The following is a 27,394-nucleotide window of genomic DNA, read 5'->3' on the forward strand; positions in this document are numbered from 1 at the left end:
CTTAGTATGCATACAAAGGTATGGCATACTGAACTATGTACTTCACTTTGTGCTTGTATTGTGTATGAAAGCACTTCACTTTGTGTTAGTATTCTCATTTGCCATTATCATTCTTGACTTGATATTTTCATCCTGGATAATTTTTATGACTTTTACCTCACTTGTATTGTGATTTTTTGTCAATAAATGTTCATTTAATCCAGGTACTAGATTAACATTTTGCAAATTGATGGTTCCTGAGTTAATGTTTTGATTAGGTTTAATGATCTTTGAGTTTCTGAAAAACTACTGACTAGATATGCATATCCCAAGCTGAATACTACTTTGTTGTATGTCCATCTTCACTAACTTCTCAGGACAGCCGATTAAAGTTTGACTTATGTGGATTTGGAATACCATACAAGATATCCACACACATTTTATTATTGTTGATAATTCACTTCACCTGACAACCAGATACGTCGCTTTGAGGAACACGTTAATGTCATCAACTCATCTTTGATGAGAAGTTGACATACGATAAAACAGGATTCAGCCAGTGATGTGCTGCTACTTCCATTGTAATTTTTGTAAACACTACATGAACTTTGCAATATATGCAGTGGACGGGTGCAACAACCTTTGAACACTCTTTCTCTGTGTTCTTAGGTGATAATATCAAATCCATTGTCGTCTGACCAAGCCACGTGGCATGAACTAACTAGAAACCTGTACAATGAGAGTGATGCTGCCTTCCTAATGTGGAAGAGCATAGCAACTAGAAGACTGAAGAAGCATTTAGAAGACAAAATGGAGTTCTCCAAGCCTCGAGACCTTCTGAAAGCAATCCCGGTAATATGATCTGTGTAAAAAGTTGATTTCATAATGTTTTTCTCTCAAAGGATGTAGTGTAAATAATATTAAGAATAACTAATATTGACACCATTATTGATTAATAAATAAAGAGTTCAAATTTAATCAGTGTCAGGATTCTGCATTTTCTGTACAGGATGCAACATTATTAATTTCAGACTATATCCACAGTGAGAAGTGGATGTGGCTCAATAGCTCCGTGGAAAAAATAATCCAAAATTATATTATTATTATTACCATATTTATGTGTGTATAATGCACATGCGTGTATAGTGCACACCCTGGTTTTTGATAGGGAAAAGTGACAAACAATTATAATGCACAGTACAATCCAGGTTCAAGAAATGGCTTTCTTAGTAGTTGGTCTTAAAGCTGTTGCTATGCCGATCAACAGTGAATGACATCATTCCTATTCAGTGAGTCACCTGTTGCTATGTGGACCAAGAGGAGAACATTACATTATAAAGTGAAAAATTGTGGTTTTGCTAATTTCCTCTTTAAAACTTCAAAATATATACTTTTTCTATGACTAACGAAAGATTTATAGGATGCACATTCAGGACCCTCAAACTAGCAGTTAGGAGCACAAGATTTCTTCCATTAAGGCATTTACACACTATATATGTCATATTATTTGGCCAGTAATAAATTTTAATTATTTTCTTTTTCCTTATCTTTCATTTCATACAAAGTACCATAAAAATCAGAACATTCCATCATTTTGTAATGAGCTTATTTAACCGCTTTGCAAATAAGTGTCAGAAACTGCAGAATTCAAGCTTTACAACGATATATAACATGATAGGGTTCCATAAACATTAAAAAATTATTCCGTGCATAATATGCACCACACTTTTTCGGGGCAAAACTTTGGAAAAAAGTGCACATTATACATGAGTAAATACAGTATTATGAAAAAAAACTGAAATTTAGTGTACATTGAGTTGCGCTAATAGGGAATGAAACTTGAGATATTATACTTTCATTTTATGATGTGTATATCATTCAGAGTCTGACTAATAAAAATATTTAATCTCCAAACCTTGGAATTCTTTTTCGGACACTCTGTATACGTGAGGAAATCCACACAACATTAAAATAGCAAAATTGGACATGTTTTTAAAAAAAAGGTTGCCATTCAGAACAAAAACCAAGTAGGGTTACAAAAGGCCCATTCATATCAGTGTACCACAACAGATCAGGGTAACAATACTAGTGCTGAACAGATACTGATTCCCACCTATACCTGTGCCAATACTTGAAAATTGAAACAGTTGAAAGTATTTGAGAATATTTATTAATTTTAATTTGTAAGTATTCCAGTGGAACTATGTTATTGCTTTAAATATTTATTTAATAGCAGTATTAAATTTAAAGTAATTGTTTTTAGGACACATATCTTTTCAATACTTAAATTCATTGTCTATTTATGTTGCAGCAATGGGATACAGTTAACATTCAAGAAGAAGGAGAAGAAGGTTACAGTATTCGTTCCACTATCCGAGTGCCTTCACAGCCAAGTCTTCCTCTGCAAAGGGCGTTATATTCAATTTGTCAGGAACTAAATGGTCTTGCTCCACACACCCTTCCAAGGTAACATGCTAAGCAACCTTTTCTGGTAATTTCAACAATTTTTACATTTTACTTCTTGAAAAATTGGAACATATTTCTTGAAGAACATTGTTGTGGCTTCAGATGGTTGTGAATCCTTCACTGCTGATATTATGATATTGAAAACACATGCATAATGCTGATATGTCAATTTATTACATGTAAACATAAGTGAACTGTAAATTACATATGAAATGAAACAACGTTATGAATGACGATCTTTCTCAGCTTGATTGCTCGACAGTACTCAATTGTTTTTAGATGGCACTGGTTGGTTTTTAGATGGCACTGGTTGGTTTTTTTAAACATTTTCGTTCACAGATTGACGGAACAAACATATTTCAGTCACCAGTTAACATACATTAAGGAGGTAAAGGAATGGACCATTTCAGTTCACCATTGCCGACCTTCGTGGCAGAGTGGTTAACATAGCATCCTGGGATGCCAGGGGTTTGAATCCCTGTCTGCACATGGATGTTCTTTGTGAGTGCCCCTTCATCAATTTCATCATATCATCACTCATCCTTATTGTCGAGATTAGCCAAAAGTGTCGGAAAAGTGATGGTAAACAACAAAAATGAAATCAGATCAGTTCCTCATGAACATTTGCGATTTTATCAAATTGCTAGAACATTAAAAATTTTTTTATCAGTATCAGCAACAATTTTAATATTAGAAATTTATCTTGCCTGCATGATTTTTTAAAAAAAATAGATTTAAGACATTTTTCTTTTATCTTTTCAGGAAAATTCATCACGGTGTAGTAGAGGATGTTGTTGATAAGTATTTGGAGCAGTGTGAAGTTACATGTAAAAAGGACAAGATTCCTCAAACCTTAGCATTGCAATTGTTACTAGATGTTAGATACATCACTATGCTATTTATATCCCGAGAAAGTAAGGTAATCTATTTCACACTGTAAGAGTGCATGTAGAATTGATTGCAAGAAATAAGTTTTGTGTGTAACTAGCTATGCGTAGAAGCTATGTTGGCTACTAAGTTAATATGAGAATAGCTTACATTCTGAACTATAAATATTTATATTGAAAACCTGTTATTGCTATTTAGTGGCCGCGGTGGCTCAGTCGGTAATGCGTCTGACTACCATGCTAAAGGTCACGGGTTCGATCCCCGGCCGGTTCAAATCCGGGAATTTTTCTAAGGGAAGCGGCCCCGGACGCCACACAGCGTCGAATGACATGGGTACCTGGGGGAAACCCTGGGGGGTAAAGGCAGTCAGGGGTGTGATGCTGATCACATCACCCCCACTCATGACCAGATCAAGAAAGTGTGGGGCGTTTCCCCCACACCCCCTATACGCCTTCATGGCATGGTGCTAAGCACAGGGGAGCACTTTTTTTTTCTGTAATGCTATTTAAATTCTAGCAATGCTTCAAAGAAACTTCAAATTCTTATCAATTGTATCACCATTTGTGTGATGAATTGATAGTAAGTAGTGATACTGATTAAAAATATGGATCAGACAATTTAATCAATACTGTGGTATCAATTTTTATATCAGATTGCTAGACTATTGGTATCAGTAAGTTTTGTGTTGGTTTTGACAAATATTTTATATTGGTCCATTTGTAATTAATAACAAACGTTATACTGTAACAATCTATAGAATCATTGAAAATATTAAGTACAAAGAACTCCAAATCCCCGACATTTAGCATTCATTCTTCCAGACAGGAAATATCTAGAAACATATAAGGAATGCCTTGTCAGACATTGCAGAGAGCTTCCTTGATCACCATCGTTGTAAACAGGTGTAAACAATTGCAATCAGGAAGAGACTACAGGTAACTGACTCGGCATTGTTAGTAAATTCGATCAGAATAAATGTCTGGGAGGAGAGAGATCATTAGTTAATTTTTAGAGCGAACATTGAGAAGTCAGTTACGAGTAGCAGAGAGGCAGGAGTACGATTTGGGCAAGGATGTATAGGAGCGAGTTGCAAGTCAGACTCTTTTGTACAGTCGCGACCATAACCTTTCTTCGCAGAACTTCAGCTACAGTACAGAGACAGGTATAGCATTTTCCAGTAGCCATGCTGATCCCCTGAAGACTGGACAGACTCGGCAATGTCTGACAAGGCATTCCTTAGATGTTTCTAGATATTTCCTGGCGGGAAGATGATGACTAAATGTCTGGGATTTGGAGTTTTGTACTTAATATTTTCAATGATTCTATAGATTGTTACGATATCAGCACTAAATTTGCAATTTTATTCTGTGAGAGTTATTTACAAGGTCATTGCATTTTCAGAAGAAATGTTTCTTTTTTTAAGTAAATAAATTATCGTATGTGAACTTCAATTAATATTTTCCAAATTTGTCACCAATGATATAGGTCAATACAGTTTATTTCAAATCAACAAATCATGTCCTCAGCTTCCAAACAAGATTTTATTCATCTGACACTGTTGGCGATGATGCCAACATTCAATGTAATTTATTTTTCTAGTTAAGAAAAAGTTATATATTTTCAACCTATATAGAAGTTCAGTTGCGACCATGTTCATATCTTGATTATCAATAAGACTACATTTTTACAATTGCTAATTTTCAACTGTGGTATATTTTTTTGATAAGAGAATTAATGGAGAAGTTACTGAAAACAGTTCTAATTCAATTGTCAAAATTTTATTTCCTGCTGCAAGTAAATTAGCAGTTAATTACATGTAATTTATGTGAACTACGTAACCAATTAAGTTATTTTGGCATGGAATTTTTGTTATTTTTCAGATACTTGTGACAAGGGCTCAAGATATTGCGGAAGCACTTGAAAATAAGATCGATCCATTCGATTTGGATGTGTTCCATCCATACCTACAGGCGAACGTGAAGAAGAGTGTTCAGCGAACACAGGTATTATTTTCAGTTTTTTGTTCAGTGGAACACTATAATGAAACTTTTTCACTTTGGATCATATTCATTTATTTATTTGCCTTCAACAAAGATTCTATATTCCCTTACACAGAGGCATGAAAGTTATGTTAATTATTAAACAAAAGTTTTCAAGATATGTTTTAGACTAGGGCTAAGCTGATACCGGCCCATTCTTTTTTGCCATCGTGATCATTCACAGGGTCCAAAAAAATGCCACTCAACACCAATTATCATGGAAGTTATGCAAAATTTAGTTCCCTTTTCCTTTTGCACCAATCAATATTATTTAGAAAAACTATTTTGTGATTGTATAATAAGTATTTTAATATTGTGATGTAATTTTTTTATATATTGATGCTTAAAGTTGGAATGGAATACTCGCGCACTAATATTAATCAATAACTTGAACAATTTTTTTAATTCATACAATTTTTCAACATTGATATGGGAATTGGCCAAAGTGGTGTCAATAGTTGTTTGAAGTAGGTTATTTGGATAATTTGGTCTCAGGATTAGTTTATACTTTTACTTAGGAAACAGTGCATTCCAACTAACAAAACAACACAACACTACACTTCTGGAGTGTTCGAGTTGGAGGAATAATGTCAAATCCCTGTAGCCCACTGCCTAAAAGTGAGAGTTTGTAAAGCCTGCATTTGCACTTAAATGAGAAACATTCCCAGTAATTTTTGCTCAAAGTAAAAATCTTCATCAGGTTTTTATTTTCGGTTTTCATTAACAACAATTACCTGTTTTTTCAGACATTGTTCGGTGTTTTGGTGCCATGGGAAAAGTTGTCGGTATTGGCTGGATTGAAAGGTCTAACAACAACCCAGCAAGAAGACCCAACAATTCTTCCCTTGTCTACAAACGCACCTTGGTTTCCTCTACTGCCCGTAAGCAACCCTAATGCTCCCAAAAGCAGCCTGAATCTGGAAACATCGCCGAGGGTCAGTCAACCAGAAAAAGTTAAGGTAATTATTGACAAAAAATGCATTGAATATCAATATTTGGGTGGAGTGTAAAGGTACATTTTCTTAAGAATTGTACCCCAATGCAGGTAAATATGGCCACACTGAATGGCCTTGAAACATCTCGTATTTTCCTATAGAGTGACCACAAGAAAAAAAAACCTTGGACGAAAAGTCCCCACGCAGCTTTCACTTCTTCCGTTCAGAGCTCGGGCCATAAGGAAGCATGGTCCACTCTTCCCCTCCCCTCCATGCAGGGACCGTTTTGTTCTTGCAAGATAAACACGTGCAACTGAAACAATAAGAGATGGGTAAAGGCCATTCGGCACGGTGCCCGGCCACATTTGCCTGCATCGGGTGACAGTTTTTGGAAAATGTACATTAAGAGATGACAATTTCAAAATTCACTCAATGTCAACCTCCATGGCAGAGTGGTTAGCGCAGCATGCTACAATGCCAAGGGTTCCAGGTTCGAATCCAAGCCTGGGCATAGGTGTTCTTTGTGAGTGTCCCTTCATCAACTTCCTCATATCACCACCCATTCTCATCATCGTGATTAGTCAAAAGTGGCAGAAAAGTAAAATAAACGAAATCAATAATTCCTCCAGACCTAGCATAATGATCAGAGAATCAGTATCGATCTACAAAGAAAGAATATATGATCTCCTATGGGAAGGGACTTTCGACCCACTGTGCACATTGTTTGTTATGTAGTTTACATTGTGAACATACATGATATAAACTACATGCAGATTACAAGTTGATATAGCCTGAAGAAGATTGTCACTGATGTCACTTGGAAACAACAAATCAATGGTAATGTTTACTCTGTAGCAGCATGCACCTTGCACAATCTATATTCAGGTGGTCAAATCCTCAAGGGACATGTTTGCAGCCTGCCAAACCAATTTTACTTCGAGTTTGTAAGTTCATTTTATGTGCAGATAGGCTAATTGGGACTGGACCTACAGTTTAAAGTGTGATCCGGACCACTGTGTCTCTCCACCAGGTATCGAACCCAGGATCCCTTGATTACAAGGCAACGGCATAACCACTATGCCATAGGAAGGGGTTTTCAAGCTTAAATATTCTATTTACAGCACATGGCATTATCGTGCATTTGAAATTAGTTTCTGTTCATGCTTCCTATATATTTCTTTCTTTTCCAGCAAGAATTATCATCGGTAGAGTTATATGGTGAGAGTTAATAAAAATGTGTGTGAAAATGTAGTCTAAGTACATTTATGCATGACTTCATTCCGAACTCTCAATTTGCATTATGCTGTTTTCAGTAGGTAACCTCACACTAACTCCAGCAGTCTTTGACATAAACACCACCTAATTTTTATTTCTTTCAAAAGCATGAAACTAGGTGCAAAAACTAAAGTGTGTTTAACATAACTAACAAAACGTAATTGTGAAGAGCATAAAGTTCAAACTAATAATAAGGTTGGTAGAAAATTGAGTCTACGTGATGTGATTGAAAATATTATTTAAATTTCATCATAGTATGTAGCTTATTTTGTGTTAATAATAGATTTGCATGTGATCATCCTTTGAAAATGTTGATTAGTCTAATGTTTAACTAGGCTGGAAGCATATCTACAGGTGGTGGATATTGAAACTGAAACACTGGTGATTATAGAACATGCTGCTGCAGGGCTCACCTGCCCCACCTGTTGGTCATGCACAGCGTAGCAGGCATTCGAGCTTGTAGGTGTGTACCTGCCAGTCATATTGACACAGTTGTAGCTAGACTACTCATCAAATATTTGGTTTCGTGCAATAGAATGGGGGAACATATCAAAAGTTCCAAAGGGGGCAAATTGTTGGTGCTCATCTCGCCGGTGGATCATCAGTGACGGAGACTGCGAATATTTGTAGGGTATAAAGTCTCACAGTATCAAGGGTCATGGCAGCATACCAGAATGAAGGACGAACCACATCCAGGAGGAGTAACTGTTGAGAGAAGCGGAAGCTGTCTGACAGGGTATTGAAAAGCGTGAAACCACCCCAGAATTGAATACCTGTTTGTACCAAAACGATCCATTGGGAACTTCATAGGGCCAACATCCATAGCAGGGTTGCTATACCGAAAACCTTGGTCATTAATACCAATGCCAAAAAGCAGGTTGACTGGTGCCAGCAGTGCAAATTGTGGACATTAAGCGACCTGAAACATGTGTTCTTGGACAAATCCACCTTCACTGTTTTGTCAACATCTGGAAGAGTTTATGGGTGAAGGGTGAAGAAATCCATCAGAAGCATACCAACCAGACTGCTTAGTGCCCAGAGTGGATCCATGATGGTGTGGGGTGGAATTTAATGGCAGTATTTGGGACCACTGTTTGTTGTAGAGGTACATGTCACTGCCAAGCACTATATGCAAATATTGTTTCCACATGATGGTGCAATGTTCCAGGATAACACACCGATACACACTGCTAAACAGGTCACAGAGTTGTTCGGTGAGCATGAATGTGAGGTTGAACATCAGCCATGGCCCACACAGTCACCGGATCTGACCAATATTGAGACTTTCGTGCGGCAACATTTTCCTCGAACAACATGTTGTGAACTCATCAGCGTGCTTCAGGAGAAATGGCTACAAATCCATCTTGCCACTATACAGGACCTCTATCGGTTCTTCCTCAGACGTGTTGCTGTGGTGACCCAACACTATACTAATAAAGGTTAGCATCTGCATTCCAGGTGTTTGTTTCAAATGTTCACCACCTGTTGTAAACTAGATGTGTCACTTTTATCAAGATCAGTGCAGCCCACTATTAGTATTGATAAATGATATATTAATTTGTGTTAGTAGGTTTTATATTCATATTTGTGTTGGATTTTGTAATATTTTGAGACCAGTTTCCTGTCCCGACTTCAATACTAGATCAGCACAAGAAACTTCTGCTATGAAAGGTTTACTGGATAACCATCAAGTTACCCTTTATCCTGGCTGACGTTCAGAGAATGGTGATTATTCTTGATTACTGTGCTTAGTGCCTTGAAAAGATTGTTAAATGTTAGTTTCAGGGTCATAATAAAAATAGGGCAATACTGTATTTATTTGAGCTACTTTTCTACTTAAATTCTTTGTCATTTATATATTTTTTTCCTTTTGTAGCCCAAGAAGACTAGTCACCAGAAAACAAAACGTGATCCTTCACCAGGTGGCATTGTAAGATCAGGAGCAGCTGCATTTTTTGGTGCAATGAGTACCGATTGGTTTGGATCGTAATGTATTTTGTTATTAAAATGTGATTTATGAGTGAGTATGTATATATTTATATATATGGTTAAATGGAAGTTTCATCTTAATAAATAATTTATTACAAAGTATAAAAGTAAAAATTCATTGTTATGGTAGCAACAAGGTATTTTAGGAGTAGTTGTAGAAATTAGCATGAATTTAAACAGTTCATGCATATGCCGACTAGAGACACGATTAATGTAACATGCCTAGGTGGCACCTTATTTTAATTGAATATATATTTTTCCAAAATTAGGGGCAGTCGATTGTGTGCGCTCAAAGATTGTCTTTAGTTGTGCTTCCCTGCAAATTTGGCCATCCCAGCATCCCTAGGGCTGATGCTAGAAAATTATTTTCTGAATTTTCCCCAATAAGATAGCAACACTGCTTTTATATAATCTGCACCCAAAGTAGTATCTTATTTTTTTCTTTGGTTTGTGGTGGTTAGAGGGCCTCTCCAAATAAGGAATGTTTTTTTGTATAATTTAGATTTTCCTCTAACTTTCATTGGGAAGTAAAAGGTATAATAATTCATCTCTGCTAAGAATCCTATCATTGCGAGGGGAAAATTAATTTCCCTATTTTTTTTTGTGGCAAGGACGAAAAGTTCCTGTCTGCTAAAGAAATTTTGTCTTATTTTCGCTGGTAGAACCTATGGTCCATGGCCAATTTCCATGCACAGCATGCTTCGACAGCAGGGGTCCTGGTTTGAATCCAGCCTGGACATGGGTGTTATTTGTAAATGTCACTTCTTCGTATCATAATTCATCCTCACAATTAGCCAAATCAATCCAAGATCCATGGGAATGCCATCCTCACTGAATTACAATCTACTACCTGGAGATATCTTGCTTTGCCCGATTTTCTGCTGTCTGTTTTACATGTGTGAATATTGTAAAAATGTGCGAGACGACGAGTGACATCAATAGTCATGAAACATGTTAACTTATTGGTATCATACAGGTCTGCCATGCCGATAAGTTAACATGTTACCGTATGCTATGTGCATGGATGTGGTGTGATCAACACCAAGCTTCCCTCCATGCCAATTTATTACAGGCTGGGTGAACCCTTTATACGGGGACAAGGTCTTGAACCTTTAGATCACACACCCATGTAATCAAACCAGGGTCTCCTGTGCTGAGTCAGTTGCCCAACCGATGAACCACCATAGTTCCATATGACACTGAACCAACACAATTGAGGGGAAAAGGGGGGGGGGGGAAGGTATGACTATAATTGAAGGAACTTTCAAATCATACGCAAATCTATAACATGTGTTATTATTTCTACATGTGCAGGTTTATAGGTTGGTTTATTGGTAGCACACATTCACACGCACATATATACATATGGATATATTTATATTATTTATGTATATATATATATTCTTTAAATATATAGATATTCACTTCTTATACACACATCTCTGAGTATTTGTGTAGACATGACAGGGCACCTCGTTTAAGACAAGCAAACCATAATAACAAATCTTTCATGAGAAGAGACGCAAACAGGATTAACTTTAACAATACATTCAACAATTCTTAAAACATGTGGATAGAATGTACAACAAATATTATACAACACAGTGTTTACTACAGCAAATTTTATACACTACTTCATACATGTCTCTTTAACCATAGTATTGTCTGTGATACATCAGTATCATATATATACAGTTCAACTTTTAACAAACACGCTAATATTCTATGGGTACGACTTTTGTTATATCACGTGAATAATAATACCCTTATATAAATGTAGAATTAACAAAAACCTCTTCTTTCACTTTTATTTTGGAGTTGTTAATCTCCACTGGTACTCCTGCAACGAACTGTACACTGATTTATCTACAAATGACTAGGCCAATAATGAAAATTCTACATTAAAAACTACACACTATTCACAAATGAATCAGCAAAACTAAAATACATGACACATTGATATAATACATAATATCCGAAAAAATATATTATGTACAAATTAATTTACATTATAATTGCTATACAGAAATTAAATAAAAAGAGCACACTATATATTAGGAAACAGAATAGCTACTTCTGTCAACATATATTACTAAATTATGTATAACTACTAAACAAATTGAAGATATGTATAAGATATGCAACTTTGGACAAAGCAGCACAAACACATTATCAGCACCAATTAATTATTAATTAATTACTCAGCTGAACAGGAACATCATTATGACCCACCAAAAAAAAAAAAAGTACATGGAATGTTGGTCAAAGAAGGAAAAAATACTGACAGATTGGAACCCATACTGAAATGTACCAAAGATGCATTATACGAAAATTAATACCGTTTGTGTTATGTGTGTCGAGCTTGCATAGTTATATTGACAATTCTTTTATTCACAAGGAGACCAGATCCTAAAGGACTAGATTTTTCTTTTCCACTTTACGGTGATGTTATACAATCGGGATAGTCTTCAAAAAACAGTTATGATCACAACATGGTAATAGAGCTCACAGCACATTAAGAAAGGAGTGACAAATTGATTGTATATATTTTCATATCTTACCACAAAATTCTTTGTTCTCACTTCCCAAGAATATGAGAATATACATTCACATATGACTTGTTTTTCAAAGTCCATTTATGTATTCATATTGTCTTGCCACTGCTAGGAAGAAAAAAAATGTTCATCCCTTTTACCCCTATTACACTATCCTGTAACTTTTTCTTTTTAGTTCTAATCATCCGTAGCACCCACTATTAGGGAGAATATTAATATTGCTTATTGCAAATATATTCATACCTACATTCTCAACTTACCTATTCACATTTCTCACTGTTAATTACACCCAAACAATTCAAGGATTGCCGAACTTACAATCCTCTTGGTATAAATGTAACGTTTAACTAAAGTTCAACAACAACAGCAACACAGCCACTGAAACGTCCTTCATTAATTTCTAATACATCGACTGGACAACTAAATCTTTCTCCGGCAGCTGCCGGACTTTCATAGAACCATCTGCTCCACATGAGAAAAGTCTTGCATTCTGATCGACATAAAGTTGAGTGACGCCTTGGCCAATGTTTTTGAAAAAGCTGGATCTTGCATGTTCACCATGAAATGAATATATGGCATTGTGAACTGTCAGTCCCCAAACCTGAAAACAAAAACATCGTCATGGTTGTTTATTGAAATTGTTACTATAATTACTAAAGGAGAGATGATACCGATATCAGAATGTATCAGTGGGATTTTATTTACTAATACTGGCTGATACTTTATCAGCATTTCGGTATGGTCCACAAAAATGCCATACCACACTTTCGTGAAATCTTATCCTGAAAATTAAAAACCCATGAACCAAAAGAAAGATGCAGGCAGTGTAGATGAAATTTTTAAGGAGTAATTTGGGGAAGACTAGAAGGGATAGAATAAGGAATGAGGAGATCCGACAGACAGTGGGGGTGGTGAAGCTTCACGACAGGGTAGACACAGGCAAGATGGTTCAAACACATGAAGAGGATGGATGCAGAAATATTACCAGTAAGAGCTTACAATGCACAAGGATTGGGAATAAGGCCAAGATTGGAAAACTGGGGAAAGAGAGGAGTGGTGTAAGACTAAAGGTCTTTTCTACTGTTAGGATGGGCACCCTACATGCTGGCAAGGGAAGTGGGGAGCAGGGAATACACAGGAGACCAACCAGACAACAGCAATGGCGCTGAGAGTTACGACGTTGAGTGGAGGAAGTTTTGTCCACACCTCATTCTACAGTCTGCTGTGTTTCTTATTGTGCTGGATTAGTCACTTCTCCACTCCCCACTTCCCTTGCCAGCATGTAGGGCACCTGCCGTAACACTGGAACAGAGCTATAGGAAAAAATGGAGAGGCTTGACTTCTATGCTGACCCAGCCAGAGGCAGGAAATGCGAAGGATGATGATGAACCAATCACCTTGGCCAGTTGCCATGGTGAATGGAAATGCTTGTGGTAGTCTGCGTTGTCAAACTTAGGCATGACAGCAGAAGGTGTCATTTACAACTGAACAAAATGAGGGATTTTGGAACATCATGTTTTGCACTTAAGAGACTTACACATCTTGAGATGAAAACTTGTGTTGGGTGATATATTGTTTAGGTGATAACTGGACTATACATCGTCATGATATTTTGGTGATATATATCACCAATACCATGATACGGAAAAAATATTGTATCATCTCTGACGGATATTTTCTTGACGATATATCACAATATCAAATTTCTGATATCATCCATCCCTAATGAAAACTTAAGCTTTCTTCTTTGAACTTGTGGGCTTTAGCATGCGATAATTACAAAAAATAGATCACCTCCACTATCACGAGGTCACTAATCCTTCACTATGAGAATGTATTAACACAAGTACACTTACCTTGATGTCTCCATCTGCTGACCCTGTAACAAAGTACTCCTCTGCTGGGTCCAACGCCATGCACTTGATTGCGGATTCATGGGCTTGGAAACGTTGCCTCAACTGTCGCTGGCGAACATCGAAAATGCAAACGTCTCCCTTCTTGCCGGCTGAGATGATTATTTGATGCTGTGGAGCATACAGAAGACTTGGGGATCCCTGATCATGGCATGTGAATGCTGCAAGAAAGGTATCATTATAATTTTGATAATGTACAACTTAAACTATATGTCAATATTAGGGCTGATCCTATACCGTCTGGTATGGGCATCGGAAAATACCACTGAAATTTAATCATCTATATTAGTCGACACTTTCCAAGTCCTGGTACTTCTGGAGATTATAATTTATGGAAATATGTATTATTTCAAGTATTTTTGCAACTGTGAAATATATTTTTTCTATTAAATGATTATCTCCTGTGAAATTATGAATATTTCAAAGCAAAACTCTAGTAGATGGATGTGATATCGTTACAAAGGACAACTTACAAATTAAAATTAACAAATACAGTGGAACCTTGATTTTATGTTTTTCAGGGGAAAGTTCAACGAACTTAAAATGCAGGAAAATGTAAAACTGGGGAACATAAAATTGGGGTTCCACTGCACCCTGAACTGTTTTTTGAATTGTTACAATTTTCAAGCATCAGTATTTGTGGTTAGGACGTCTGACTACCATGCGAGAGATCCAGGTTCGATCCCCGGCGGGGGAGAACCGGGACTTTTTCAACCTGTTCAAGTGGCTCCGGCACCCACCCAGCGTTGTATAAAGTGGGTACCTGGAGGAAATTCTGGGGGGTAAAGGCAGCCAGGGGCATAGTGCTGATCACATCACCCCCAGCTCGGCCGAGATCGAGAACGTGTGGGCCACTTCACCTTTTTTTTTTCTTTTTTTTTTTTACAGTATTTGTTGAAAGTGTTATTAACTAACCCTAGTCAAAATACTACAAATTCTATGCATACTGATAAATATATTATTTATACTTCCAGTGCATTTATTATTTCACCCACAATATCATGAGAAACTAAGTTACATTAATTTATTTCCTTCCTTTACTTACTTCAAGAACAAATGACAAGTATTATTAAGTAATTATGGGCTATTCAAAAATAATGTCAGCGTTTCAAAAACTGCAACCCATATACTTGAAAGAACAGGTGGTCTTTTAATGCAGTGTTAGAAGGTAAGGATAAACTTCATAATGAATAACATCAATTTAAGATGGCATGACAATTACAAATGTGTAATACTGTGCTTTGAAAATCATACTACGTGTTCATCTTTAATAACTTGAAAACTGAACGTTTTATTTATACCAGCCTTTTTGCCTCTTGATATATTTTGTATATTTTTTAATATTTTACATTCTAAATTAATTCTATACAGGGTCATTTTCAAGGCGTGTGCGACTTACTCAGATTATGTAATTAAAAAATATATATAAAAATATATCATAAAATATTTACGCTTTGTGGGTATCTGATTATTATTAAACAGATACTCACGAAACGTTAAGTATTTTATGATATATTTTTATATACAGGGTGTAAAACATTTCTGCATGAACAGGATTTATGGTACAAAATACAATATGTAACTGAAACATATATCACAGTAGGACACAAAATCAGTATAACTCAATGTGACCACCCCTGAAGTCTAGGCACAGATGCCAACAATCCACCACAGCCCAAAACACCTTCTCCAATATAGTTGGGGTAATCTCAGCAACTCCGGCCGTAATGCGTTGTTTCAACTGGGCTATGCTGTGTGGATCCTCACCCCGTACACCTTAGACTTGATAAACCCTCAAATGAAAAAGTCTAAGGGCGTCAGATCGAGGGGGGGGGGGCACAACTCCCTGTTGCGAGACACGACCAATCCATCTACCGGTTAAAACTTCCTTTAGGTGATCACAAACGATGATGACAAGATGGGGTGGAGCCCCATCCTGTTGGTGCATACTAAGAAGCTTGGTGTGCCCCAATCCACCGTGCTATGAGCCACAGTTGGTAGATGATGGATTATGGATACTGAGTCGCCTGGTCGATGCGGTGGGGCTACGTGTGATCGTGTCCTGTTCATTTTCCACAATTTGTGGTGTTATGGCTGGCATACCAGGACGTTCTTCATCCTCAACACTACCTATTCACTTGAATTTGTTGACCAGGTTCTTAATAGCCAGCCTGGTGGGGCCTGGTTTTCTGAATTTCCGAGTGAAGTCCGTCCACACCTGTTCATACGTCACAAATGTTTCATGTATCATTAAGTATCACATGATAAAATGAAAAATATAGCACTATGATACTGTACCTGTAACAAGGGCTTTTCGCTGTGGTAACAGAGTATCCCAAATAGCTACATTTTTGCTTTCTGAGTTATGTCCTGCGGTCGCTACCAAGCTACAAGATCCTACATAGACAAAGTCACTGGTTTGCTTGTTATGGCACTGGTATGTCTGTGAACAAAATAATATATTTTTAGAAAAATAGCTGTATAAGATCAAGAACCTATCAAGTTAAAAATTCAATGGTAATCCATACTTCCTGATAAACTTAAAACTGGACGAGGAAAATTTCGTACAAGAAAATTTTACTAGCTTAACATTATTTGAATTTTAGGAAGAGGAAAAAATCCCTGAAAGACATGTCACAAATGCAATAAAACAGAAGGTATGCAAATGTAGTTGCTTTATACTAGGGATGGGACAGATTAATCGGTACTCCATCAGTATTGGCTGATATAGGCATATCGGTGTATTGGTAAAATTACCAATTATTTTACCGATCCTATATATCTATATATATATATTATAATTAGTGCAAAATTCTGCCATTTTGTAATAATTTTTATGGATAATCTCCATGCCCTACTTTTTAAAAAGTAAATTGTCTAAATATGCAACTTCTTTTGCACTGCAGTCACCTCGAAACATGCATTTATAAAGGTCAATGATCCATTCTGATTCTTTAACCCCTTCCCTGTGTAATTTTATGACAAAATGCTTTCCCGCTCTGAGTATTTTTTTTCTGAGTTTGCGTAGTAATATTTTTAAGTAGCTACTGCTTCAGCACAATTCATCCGAGTATCATGGTTCATACGTCTTTCTCCTCAGAATAGAACAGGCTTTCAAATGGTACCACGCACATGTGTACATCAAGTATGAGGAAAGGGAAATCGGGGAGAATTTGGGAAATTTCCCTCCGAAAAAATCCCTTTTGGTAACTTTGGGGCCCTCTGGACCATCTCTGGATATAGGTACCCAATTATAATTTACCTTGAAAATTACTATGGTCTATACGTAATGTGTCCGCCAAGTTTCATTGCAATATCTTCAATAGGTATGAGGGGAAAAAATATTTCGCAATCCCGTTTGACAATACTATTAGATACCAGTGGCGGCAATAGGGTTCTAAAACTGGGGGGCAAGGTGCCAAAATGGGGGTGGGGGCAAAGAAAGTATATATATTTCCCTTTGTAGAAAAAAAATAGCATAGTGTGGGGGCAAAAGTGGCAAAAAGTAGGGGGCAACTGCCCCCTGCACCCCTAATTGCCACCACTGTTAGATACTATTGGAAACCCGAACACTTTTCTTGGCACGTTTACTCTTTGCCATTTTACACACCAAAACCAACAATAAATCACCAACAGTTCATATAATGCAACACGAAAAATGTACGCAAAGAAATTTCCAAAAGCGACACACAAACGCACTCACCTTTTGCACTTTGTCAGCATAACACAAAAACAGTTTACTTTTCTCTAAACTACTACTTCTTTGTCGGCACTGAAAATCGTGACTAAATAAAAGGTTGTTTCTTCAATAGCAAAACATATGTTTCACCAACAAAAAACGTATTATTCCATTCAACACAGGTTACTTCAGTCAGAGATGTTTGCGGGCGTAATATTATGCCCAACACAGAATAAGCTATAGTGACCAAGGGCGTAATATTACGCCGAACACAGGGAAGGGGTTAAGGACCATTTGGAATTTCATATTCTAACTTTATCGGTATAGGCCAAAATTCCATATCGTCCAATTTCTACTTTATATACAGATCAGAGCCTTCCTAATAGCATAATAGTAATACAGTCATATGGTAATCAAAGGGTCCTGGGATCGAACAGTGATGGGAGGCATATTACGCAGTGGTTCAGCAGTTCACACTTTGAACAAAGACAGATGATTGGTTAAGTTGATGTGACCTTGATTATGACTGGCCACGATGCCAGAGCCACCTGCCTTTGCTCTTGATACACAGCCTTCTTTAACTCTTTGAAACATCAAAATGCGGTTGAGTGTGGCTGTTCATCTTCCTCGTACGACTGCTACAACAATTGATAACCTTGCATGGCGGATTTCTTAAGTCGGACACTACATTTCAAGGCTGCATCTGCTCCAACTGTTACGACTCCCATCTTGAGCAAGACTGCAGCCTGGAGATGAAAACTGTCTGCTACTCACTCAATTATCCACTGTTGCCAGGTGTGTGCGTTTCAGCAAATAATAACTGTGCTATCAACTTCCTAATCTCGTAATACATATATAGCACTTATTAACTTATATGGCCTGCCTTTAAAGAAGCTGCAGAGTAATGGTGATGTATTTATTCCTCCAGCTCGAAATTTTCCACAGCAGTTCGTCTACATCCCTACCAGCTGTGAATAATATCCTTACCCCTCCCTCACTGTAGTTAATAGCGAGTAATAAATTCATTCTCATCCTTTACAGACTAGCCATCGTATATCCTAACTTTTTATAATATTGTAAGGATGGGCAGATATAAAATTTTGGCCGACACCGATATTCTACCGATCCGATATAAAATTAGAAATGGTCCTTGAAGAACTTGAAAGATTCCTTGACCTCCTTAATAAATTGTTTCAAGGTGACTGCAGTGCAAAAGAAGTTTCATATTTAGTAGGGATGGGACCGATTAAACAGTACTCTATCGGTATTGGCCGATATAGGCATATCGGTTTATCGGTAAAATTACCGGTCCGATATATCAATAAATATTTGATAAATTAGTGCAAAATTCTGCCATTTTGTTGTAATTTTTATCGATAATCTCCATGCTCTAATTTCTAAAAAAGTAAATGTCTAAATATGCAACTTCTCTTGCACTGCAGTCGCATTGAAACAATTTATTAAGGAGGTCAATGAACCTTTCAGGTTCTTTAAGGACCACTTCTAATTTTATATCGGATTGGTAGAATATCGGTTATCGGTATCGGTAAATTTAATATCGGTACTTTATCGGTATCGGTCGAAATTTCATATCGGCCCATCCCTAATATTTAGACACTTACTATTTAAGTAGAGCATAGAGATTATCCATAAAAATTACAACAAAATGGCAAAAATTTTGCACTAATTTATCAGATATTTATTGATATATCGGATCGGTAAAACAATTGGCAATTTTACCAATAAACCGATATGCCTATATTGGCCGATACTGATAGAGCACCGATTAATCGGTCACATCCCTATAATATTGTGTTTATTGTGCCATACTCACTGATTTTTTTAAATGTAATGTACTACATTTTTGTAAATACATTACCCTCAACACACAGAAAGATAATGAGTAAAGCTGAATTCATGATACTTACAAAGAAAGGCCTGCTGGCATGAGAGGCAAGTCCAACTTGCCACAAGCTAAGATTCCCATCAGCATCGGCCACTCCGAATTTATTCCCATGCTGACTGAATCGGACCCTCGTAACCTTAGCGTATGTCCCTGGAGGTCGTGGAGTTGCGACGGGTTGAGCGTGACCCCATTCCCACATCTGCACCGATCCATCCTGGGAGCCTGTCAGGTCTGTGAAGTATATTGCACATATGACACACAATTAGAGACATGCATATTTTATTTTTGGCGGAAACATGCTGTAATGTTCATTTTTCAAGTTTTTTGGAGCTTGTAGTAGTATAGTGGGACCACATGCAAAAGAAACTGTGCAGAACCATGTCTCCTGTACATTGTACTGCATTCATTATATCCAGGTTAAACAAATGTATTTTGGTTTTAGTGAACTTCGGATATAATGAACCAATTCTCTGAACCCGTAGAGGTTCATTATAAATGCATTTCACCGACTGCATTAATACTTTTAGGATTGCTGGTGTATAATGTGGACCAGCACCACATAACTGCATTTAACATCTCATGTCTCCAAAACTGATGATAATATTTGTGTTCTGTTTTTTGATGTTCATTAATATACATTCGATTTTATGACATACTACGAAATAACAATACATTTTTGGTATTTTTTAAAAAAACACATTTTACAAAAGTTTATTATTTTCTTTTGAGAAAAGGTCTGCAATGTTATTGAAATCTGACTCTGGCGTTGGATGTATGGATGCTTGAAACTTGCAGGTAATTGCGACAAAAGCCATTCTTTGATGACATAAAATTCTCATTCACATTTTTGGAAAAAAAGTTTAAAAAAGCATGAATTTGGAAAAGATTTAAAATTTCAGTTATCTGGTAAATCCCACCTGGCCTAACTGCCACTAAATGAAAATGATGATCCTGTCTCATAATATGAGCATGTAACTACAACTCACCAAAGTTTCACTCCTAACATTTCAATAATGCAGTGTCAGATGCGAAAACAGAAACATCTTGAAATTATAAAAAAAATTCGGGGGAAAAAAAGCCTTTTCTTTAATGTTTCTTTTTTTTCTTTTTCCAAAATGTGGTGACAGGAATGACATTTTGTCAAAGAGTTTTGGGATCACCTGGATATTTCAAGAGATTTGCATCCATAGGTCCGATGCTACAATCGAATTTCATCACTGAGATTCACACAGCCTCTTTTTTTAGGAGAACTATACATTTTTATTATCCCCCTCCCCCTTCTTGCATCCCATGAAGTACATAATAGTTTTTAATCTGGCTTTGCGTGCTTGTAAGAACATAACAGTACTACCAGGGGAGAATTTCTGTCTCCAGGCAGGCGGAGCTTGTTGCCACAGCCCTGACTCATGTGTTTGCCACGGTCGGAAGAGAACCAAGAAAATCGACTCACATCTTGTTTCAACAATGTTTGATGGAAGGTGTAACAAAACAGGTTTTAGTTTAAATGTGTAGACTAACAATTATTACACTTAATGTGATAATGAAAGCTTGCTAGTATATTCGTAAATTCCCATAAATATACAGGTACAAGAGGATGAAGTATGCTTTGTGGTGCAAAGTTTAATCTGATTATAACTCCATTAAGCCTTGTTTCCATGATTATGAAAAACTAAATATGCTGACCAAGGCAGTAATTTATTTTATTAAAAAACATAAACTAACGTAACGTTTCAACCTTCTAGCAAGGTCTTCTTCAGACTCTGTATCAAGTACAAAAGTACAAACTTTTGTATTTAATCTGATGTACTACAGTTTATGGTTTTAGACATGAGTGTGACTAAGTGTGAATTTTCATCTAAGTGCTCTGATTTTCTTACATATATCACTTTTGACTGAGTGCCAAAACTTTGGGGTTGGGGCAAGAACAGTTATTTTTTTCTTGGTAGATAAGGGATAGCATTAAGAGACCATACTGTTGGGGCAAAAAGTAGGGGGACAATCCCCCCACATGCTCCCCTAATCGCTGCTACATTAATTGCCCTGATGACTTGGTCTGGGAAATTTTTGTTCTTGGTCTGGAAAACCTGGAAAAGTCAGGGAATTTTGTTTTCACATAATAGTAGACACCCTGGTTGAGGAAAAGGAGCATGCACATTTCAGTCAATTTATATCATTTTTGCTGATGGTTTGTTATGAGGTGGAGAAATTGATTATGTAATGTATTTCAATAATATATTATTATTATTGGTACTTGCCCAAACCCAAAAAATTTGTGGTGGCACCTCTGGTATCAATACATATGCACATACAGTATATATTATCCATATCTGCGGTCAAATTTGAACTTTCCATTGTTTCATTCTTTCTAACTTGATGAAATAGCATACTTTTCATGTTGCCCAAATAATAAATAATAATAAATGTACCCTCGTGAGTAATGCCGTAACGGGTATACATGTTAGGGACATTCAAGTTAAACCTGAATAAATTATTGTAATTCATAAAGGAATGATGATGACGAAATGGCCCCCTACTGCTGCCCCTTCTCCTTGCATGCACAGTAATAAACCAGGTGTTTCACATCAACACAAGACAATAAATCACACCAAGCCAACTGTTTGGTAGATCTCGTTTCGTCGAATTGTGAAATATAAAATATCAATATACACTTCTGGATGCGATATTTATTAATTTGTTGATGACATTATATGATAGTGACAAACAAGTAAGGGAAAAATATTTTAAAAACACTCCAGTGTTTATAATGTTAAAAAAAGGTGAGGATATTTCTAACAGTTTCCCTGTTATTGAGGATCACAATTAAGCATTGTGCGACTTTCAGAACATTCTGTATGAATATATGAAGAAAACTTATCTTTCTGGTTATTTTTAGGACTTGTGTGTTTTCCTTGTTCATCTTTTCATCCTCCATTGTTCTTCTAATGGCATTGTGCAGCTTCAAACAACACTTTTAGCATGACTTTCAACAGCTGACGTGCCAAACATGGGCAAACCTGCTTCTGCTTGGAGCGCTGTCACTCAAAAACTCCAGTCACCAACGACATTGCCTGGCACGTGAGGAACACGAACATTAAAGGAACAGACACTTTGGTATCACTCTGTACTGCTCTCTGGTACTACATGCTTTTTAGTGAGGACAGTCACTCGGCGCAAAGATAAAAACAACTCCAATGACAATTAGTTCCCCATCTATGTTTTTTCCCCCTTATCATTCTTCAAGGTACATTTGATAAAATGCATGACTGGAAAACCTTGTCCTCAAAAGGTTAATAAAAGCCTGGTGATGGACGAGATATGGGGATTTGTCATTGGTAGGGTTGCCATGGTGCCTGAATTTTAAAATAACGTGTACACTATGTGGTTTTTAATGTTTGTGCATTTTCTGTATGACATGCATCATTAAATCAAAACAATAAACATGCCATTATATATTTTTTCCCACTGTTGCTATATGCAGCAATATGATTGAGTCGGCTGTATTAGAATGTATTGCTATTGCATAGTTATGCATGTTCTTACCAGCTGAGATTTATTCAGGATTGCCACAATGGCACAATAATTACTTTTAATCCAATCTTGTATTAATAAATTAAATGTTTTAAGATTATATTTCAAAATGTTTAGCTTTATCTTGGTTGGATTCATGGCTTTCGTAGACCATCAATTTATTCTAACTTATACTTCGAAAAGAAGAAGTAACTTATAGCAGCACTTGTTTATATACATATACAGTGGAACCTCGATTCTACGTTTCAGGGGATCGCGTTGAAAAACTTAACACGGGAAAATGTAAAATAGAGGAAACTTTTATAGCATTTTGCTATGTAGAGACCACCAAGATTGAATGTATAATGTGGAAATATGTAAAGGTGGGGAACATAAAATCGAGGGTTCCACTGTATTCAGTCAATCTGTTTACTTACATAGAGGTAGCAAAGGATGTGCACTGATTCTTCTGATACCATCAACTTTGTGCTTAAGTACCTGTTGGGAAAAAGAAAGGAACATTATTTTGAGAATATTACATGAAAAGAATAAAACACAAAACAAAGCTCTTATGTTCTTGTTTCTGCTACCCACATATTTGTTTTCACTCCGCCGACAATGTACATAAACACACTGAATGAATCCTTGTATGGCAAGTGAAAAACTCAAGAGAGTTCATTAATCATACTGGTGCAATAAAATCTTACCTTTCAGTATTTGTAATTCACTTCATAGTTTTTACATCTTAATACAATAAATTGCAAGCTAGGCTACTCAAGGTATCACAATATGCATTTACAAAATGCAGAAATTGAAACATTTTAGCCCTTCTCTTTAATGCAAATCGTAGGTAGTTGAAAGTAATTTTACTTGAGACAAAATTTGCAAAATTATGGCCATGCATGCTTTCTATTTACAACTGTCAGAAAAACAGAGGTCAAAATCACAAAACATAGGTAGCTGATCATCATAGTTTTCAAGAACGAGTAGAAAATATCAAGGACTAAATATATTTACATTATATTTAAACGTACACTTAAAAAAAATATTTACACTGAGGCAGTTTTTCCGTTTGAGACTCATAATGATAAATAATATAAAGGGAAAAGGAATTTTCCCACGAATGTAGCTTGAGTTAGGTTTTAAGTCCATTTTATGTACAGATAGGCTAATCAGGACTGGATCTACAGTTTAAAGCGTGATCCGAACCACTGTGCCTCAACTGGGACAAGAATGTAATCACATACTTAAAACTAATCGCATAAAATTAAGAGCTATTATGTGAATCTGGGGGAAATTTTACAACTAAGCTTCAGAGATCTTAAACACCTACTGAGTAACAACCAACAAAATTTAACATCCTAAGATTAAAAGAAATTGAACAAAAATATATATCTGTTATATTCTATATTGCAACCACAAATAATGTACATATAAAACACAAAGAGTGTATGTAATTTATAAATTTGACACAACATATGATTATGCAAAGCTTTAATAACATTGATATGTGACGATGTGACATCCTTAAATTTCAGCAAGATAGACCAATAACACAGCCCATCCTCTTTTCTTTCCAGGAAATATTGTGCATGATGATGACATTTTAACATATAAAAACTAAATTCCGCTGAAAAGTTATTTTTCTAGTTTCTGTAACTCATATTGATCATTGGAATTGATTCAAATGGAAAATGTGAAAAGCTTCTTTACCAAGATTTTAAACACAAAAAAATCCATTTTCTTCTAGGTTTAGAAGATAAAAAACTTGACCAGAATGATCACTGTGATTGAACCCAAACGTAACAGTAAAAATTTACAGTTATTGTTATAGGCAGTGCTGAAAACGTCTGGGAAAATAAATATTTGTTGTGGAATTTGTGGTTTTCTTCACCTCGCAAAAATATGAGGGTTGTTCAATAAATTATCAAGAAAATATATCCACATGGCTGTTCTTTCTACCTTATTTATTGAACAACCCTCGTATTTCAGACATCAACAGGACTATTCTACAGGGTGAGCCAAAAGTCCCATTACCCCGTAGGTATCTCACCATGTTATGAGACTGGTTAGTTCCTCAACTGCAAGCCAAAGGACTTATCGATTGCGTCTGGTTTCGGCAAGATGGAGCACCAGCCCATTATTCGATTGCCGTGCGAGAATATCTTAATGAAGTGTTTCGTAACAGATGGATTGGACGTGGTTCTCCACAGTTACCAGTACCTCTCAACTTGTCTCCCAGAAGTCCCGATCTTTTATCGTGTGATAATGCATTGTGGGGTTATATCAAAGAGCAAGTTGCCGGCACACATTACCCCACAACTAACGAACTGAAAGAAGCCGTTCGGCATGCACTTGCCACAAACACTCGCACAATGCTGCGTAGAATTTCACACCGTACCTGGAGCCGCATAATTCTCTGTTATGAAAATGATGGCGTCCACACAGACATTCTGGACTAAATTGTTGTCTGTAACCTCCTCAGCTAACATATCTCGTCCCTTATCATACTCTATTTACTTCCGATCCATAACCTTCCCTCGTTGCAAAATACATAGGGGGTAATGGGACTTGTCACCCTGTATATTTCAGGCTCAGCTGGGCCTTAATTTGCCTAAAAAAATGTTACAAGAACTAGTTGCTATTCTAAATTTTGGAAATTATCCAGTTTAGAATATCCCCTAGAACATACAGGTAGGTCCTTATCTAAATTGAATTTGATGTTTTATAGATATTTGCAACAAAAATAGGCAAACAGCAATAACAATCTTTATGCAAACAACAGTTAATGCTACGAAGATCTTCTGACTATGCCAGGAGAAATTCCAAACAAGTTTCAGGGTTTAGAAGACATTTTCATAAAAGTTACTACAAGGCCCAGCAGAACCTGAAGACATTTTTTTTTCTATTAATAAAGTTTATTGCACATCTTAAGCTAAACAAATACTGAATAAACTGAAACACGACAAACAGGGGGTATCATGCTTCTGAATAAAAAACACAAAATATAACGAGATGAAACAGCTCAGAGCTACAATTGTGGCTGTAGTAAAAAAAATAAAAATATATACACATTAAAATGTAGAAGGGGAATAAAAATAATTCTAGTAGCTTTCAACTGCAAACCATGCTAAGTTACATGCAAAGTTTTCTCCATTAACCAGAAATGGAAATATACTTGTATATTTCACAGTTCACACAAATATTTTTACATTTGTAAAAAAGCAAACAAATCAACTACTATGTTCAACTACAAAATTCTCTAACAAATGCAGAAAACAAAACACTCAAGTTAAAAAACCTAGCTGTAGTTTTGTTTTCTTTGCTCACCGGTTTTAATAAATGCCGACTACGATCAATGACAAACTGACAGAACCTGGGGTTGTGAGACCCTGGGAAGCTGAGCCCTTTCATCTGATGAAGGAGCAGAAATAAAAAAAAAAATAGGAAAGAGAAACAGTACAAGAAAGAATTATGTATCCATATGCAGTGTTGTCCCAAAGTTTATGCAAAGGATATTCACAACCACAACAATGCCACAAAATTAAACAGGAACATAAAATATTTCATTCCAATTTATTGTATCGAGAGATTAAAGGATGCCCTATACATAGAGACAATATATGTTGTACATTGAATACAATGCTAGAAGTTTTACTTGATCTCTTAAAGCAATGACTTTTTAGTAATGATAGAAGTTGACAATGAACATACACTCCAAAATTTCCAGTGTTTCAATACCTAAACTTTTATTTGTCTCTTTCATATGTGATTTTGCATCTTTAACAAAAGTGCTTCTAATCCAATACAACTCGTAATCAGGGAGGAGGAGCTAATACCAGTGGTATTATTGTAAGAGTGTATAGGTTGGATACCAGCAGGTACTTTTTCGGACTGTGTCTCTTGCAAAGTCTGCAAAAATGCCACGCATCACTTTCTGGAAATTATGCATAATTTTCATTATTTTTACAGCAACATTGTTGGATAAAACTGACTTACTGATTAAATGACTATTTCAAGTGCAAATATGGATATTTTAAAGCAAAACTCTGGTAGATTGCTATGACGCAGTTCTAATGTAAGATTAATAAATACAGCATTTCACCGAATAATGATTGAACCCTGTTTTTACAGTCCAAAATTTGGTTTACAACCTTTCATCAGGTAATCTTCGGACACAGAAGATTACATTTTGTAAGTCAGTAAATCGCCACACTGTAGTAAACTTTCTCAAATGTAATATTTCGATCATAATGCACAAAT

The 27,394-nt window shown here is 36.3% G+C and overlaps 2 protein-coding genes across 5 annotated transcripts in view; one reads left to right on the forward strand and one right to left on the reverse strand.

The window, feature by feature from the left end:
• Cog1 (conserved oligomeric Golgi complex subunit 1) overlaps positions 1-9,671 on the forward strand; it is a 36,588-nt gene extending 26,917 nt beyond the window's left edge. For all 3 annotated transcript variants that reach the window (XM_083140896.1, XM_083140897.1, XM_083140898.1), the window contains exons 12-17: positions 649-831; positions 2,291-2,445; positions 3,208-3,364; positions 5,214-5,336; positions 6,119-6,331; positions 9,459-9,671. In XM_083140896.1, coding sequence (XP_082997022.1) covers positions 649-831; positions 2,291-2,445; positions 3,208-3,364; positions 5,214-5,336; positions 6,119-6,331; positions 9,459-9,572 — 945 coding nt within the window. In that variant the 3' untranslated portion in view covers positions 9,573-9,671. The remainder of the gene's footprint in view (positions 1-648; positions 832-2,290; positions 2,446-3,207; positions 3,365-5,213; positions 5,337-6,118; positions 6,332-9,458) is intronic.
• A 1,492-nt stretch (positions 9,672-11,163) lies between these two features.
• Rbcn-3A (rabconnectin-3 alpha) overlaps positions 11,164-27,394 on the reverse strand; it is a 164,161-nt gene continuing 147,930 nt past the window's right edge. Inside the window, exons 52-57 of one of the 2 annotated variants that reach the window (XM_083140899.1) lie at positions 26,462-26,545; positions 23,569-23,629; positions 19,647-19,855; positions 16,338-16,482; positions 13,983-14,200; positions 11,164-12,727 (exon numbers count right to left, since the gene is read on the reverse strand). In XM_083140899.1, the coding sequence (XP_082997025.1) occupies positions 12,527-12,727; positions 13,983-14,200; positions 16,338-16,482; positions 19,647-19,855; positions 23,569-23,629; positions 26,462-26,545 (918 nt within the window). In that variant the 3' untranslated portion in view covers positions 11,164-12,526. The remainder of the gene's footprint in view (positions 12,728-13,982; positions 14,201-16,337; positions 16,483-19,646; positions 19,856-23,568; positions 23,630-26,461; positions 26,546-27,394) is intronic. The other variant, XM_083140900.1, reaches the window with a different exon arrangement.

This window comes from Lepisma saccharinum, chromosome 19, assembly GCF_977018435.1.
Source record: "Lepisma saccharinum chromosome 19, izLepSacc3.1, whole genome shotgun sequence".
Classification (NCBI taxonomy): domain Eukaryota; kingdom Metazoa; phylum Arthropoda; class Insecta; order Zygentoma; family Lepismatidae; genus Lepisma; species Lepisma saccharinum.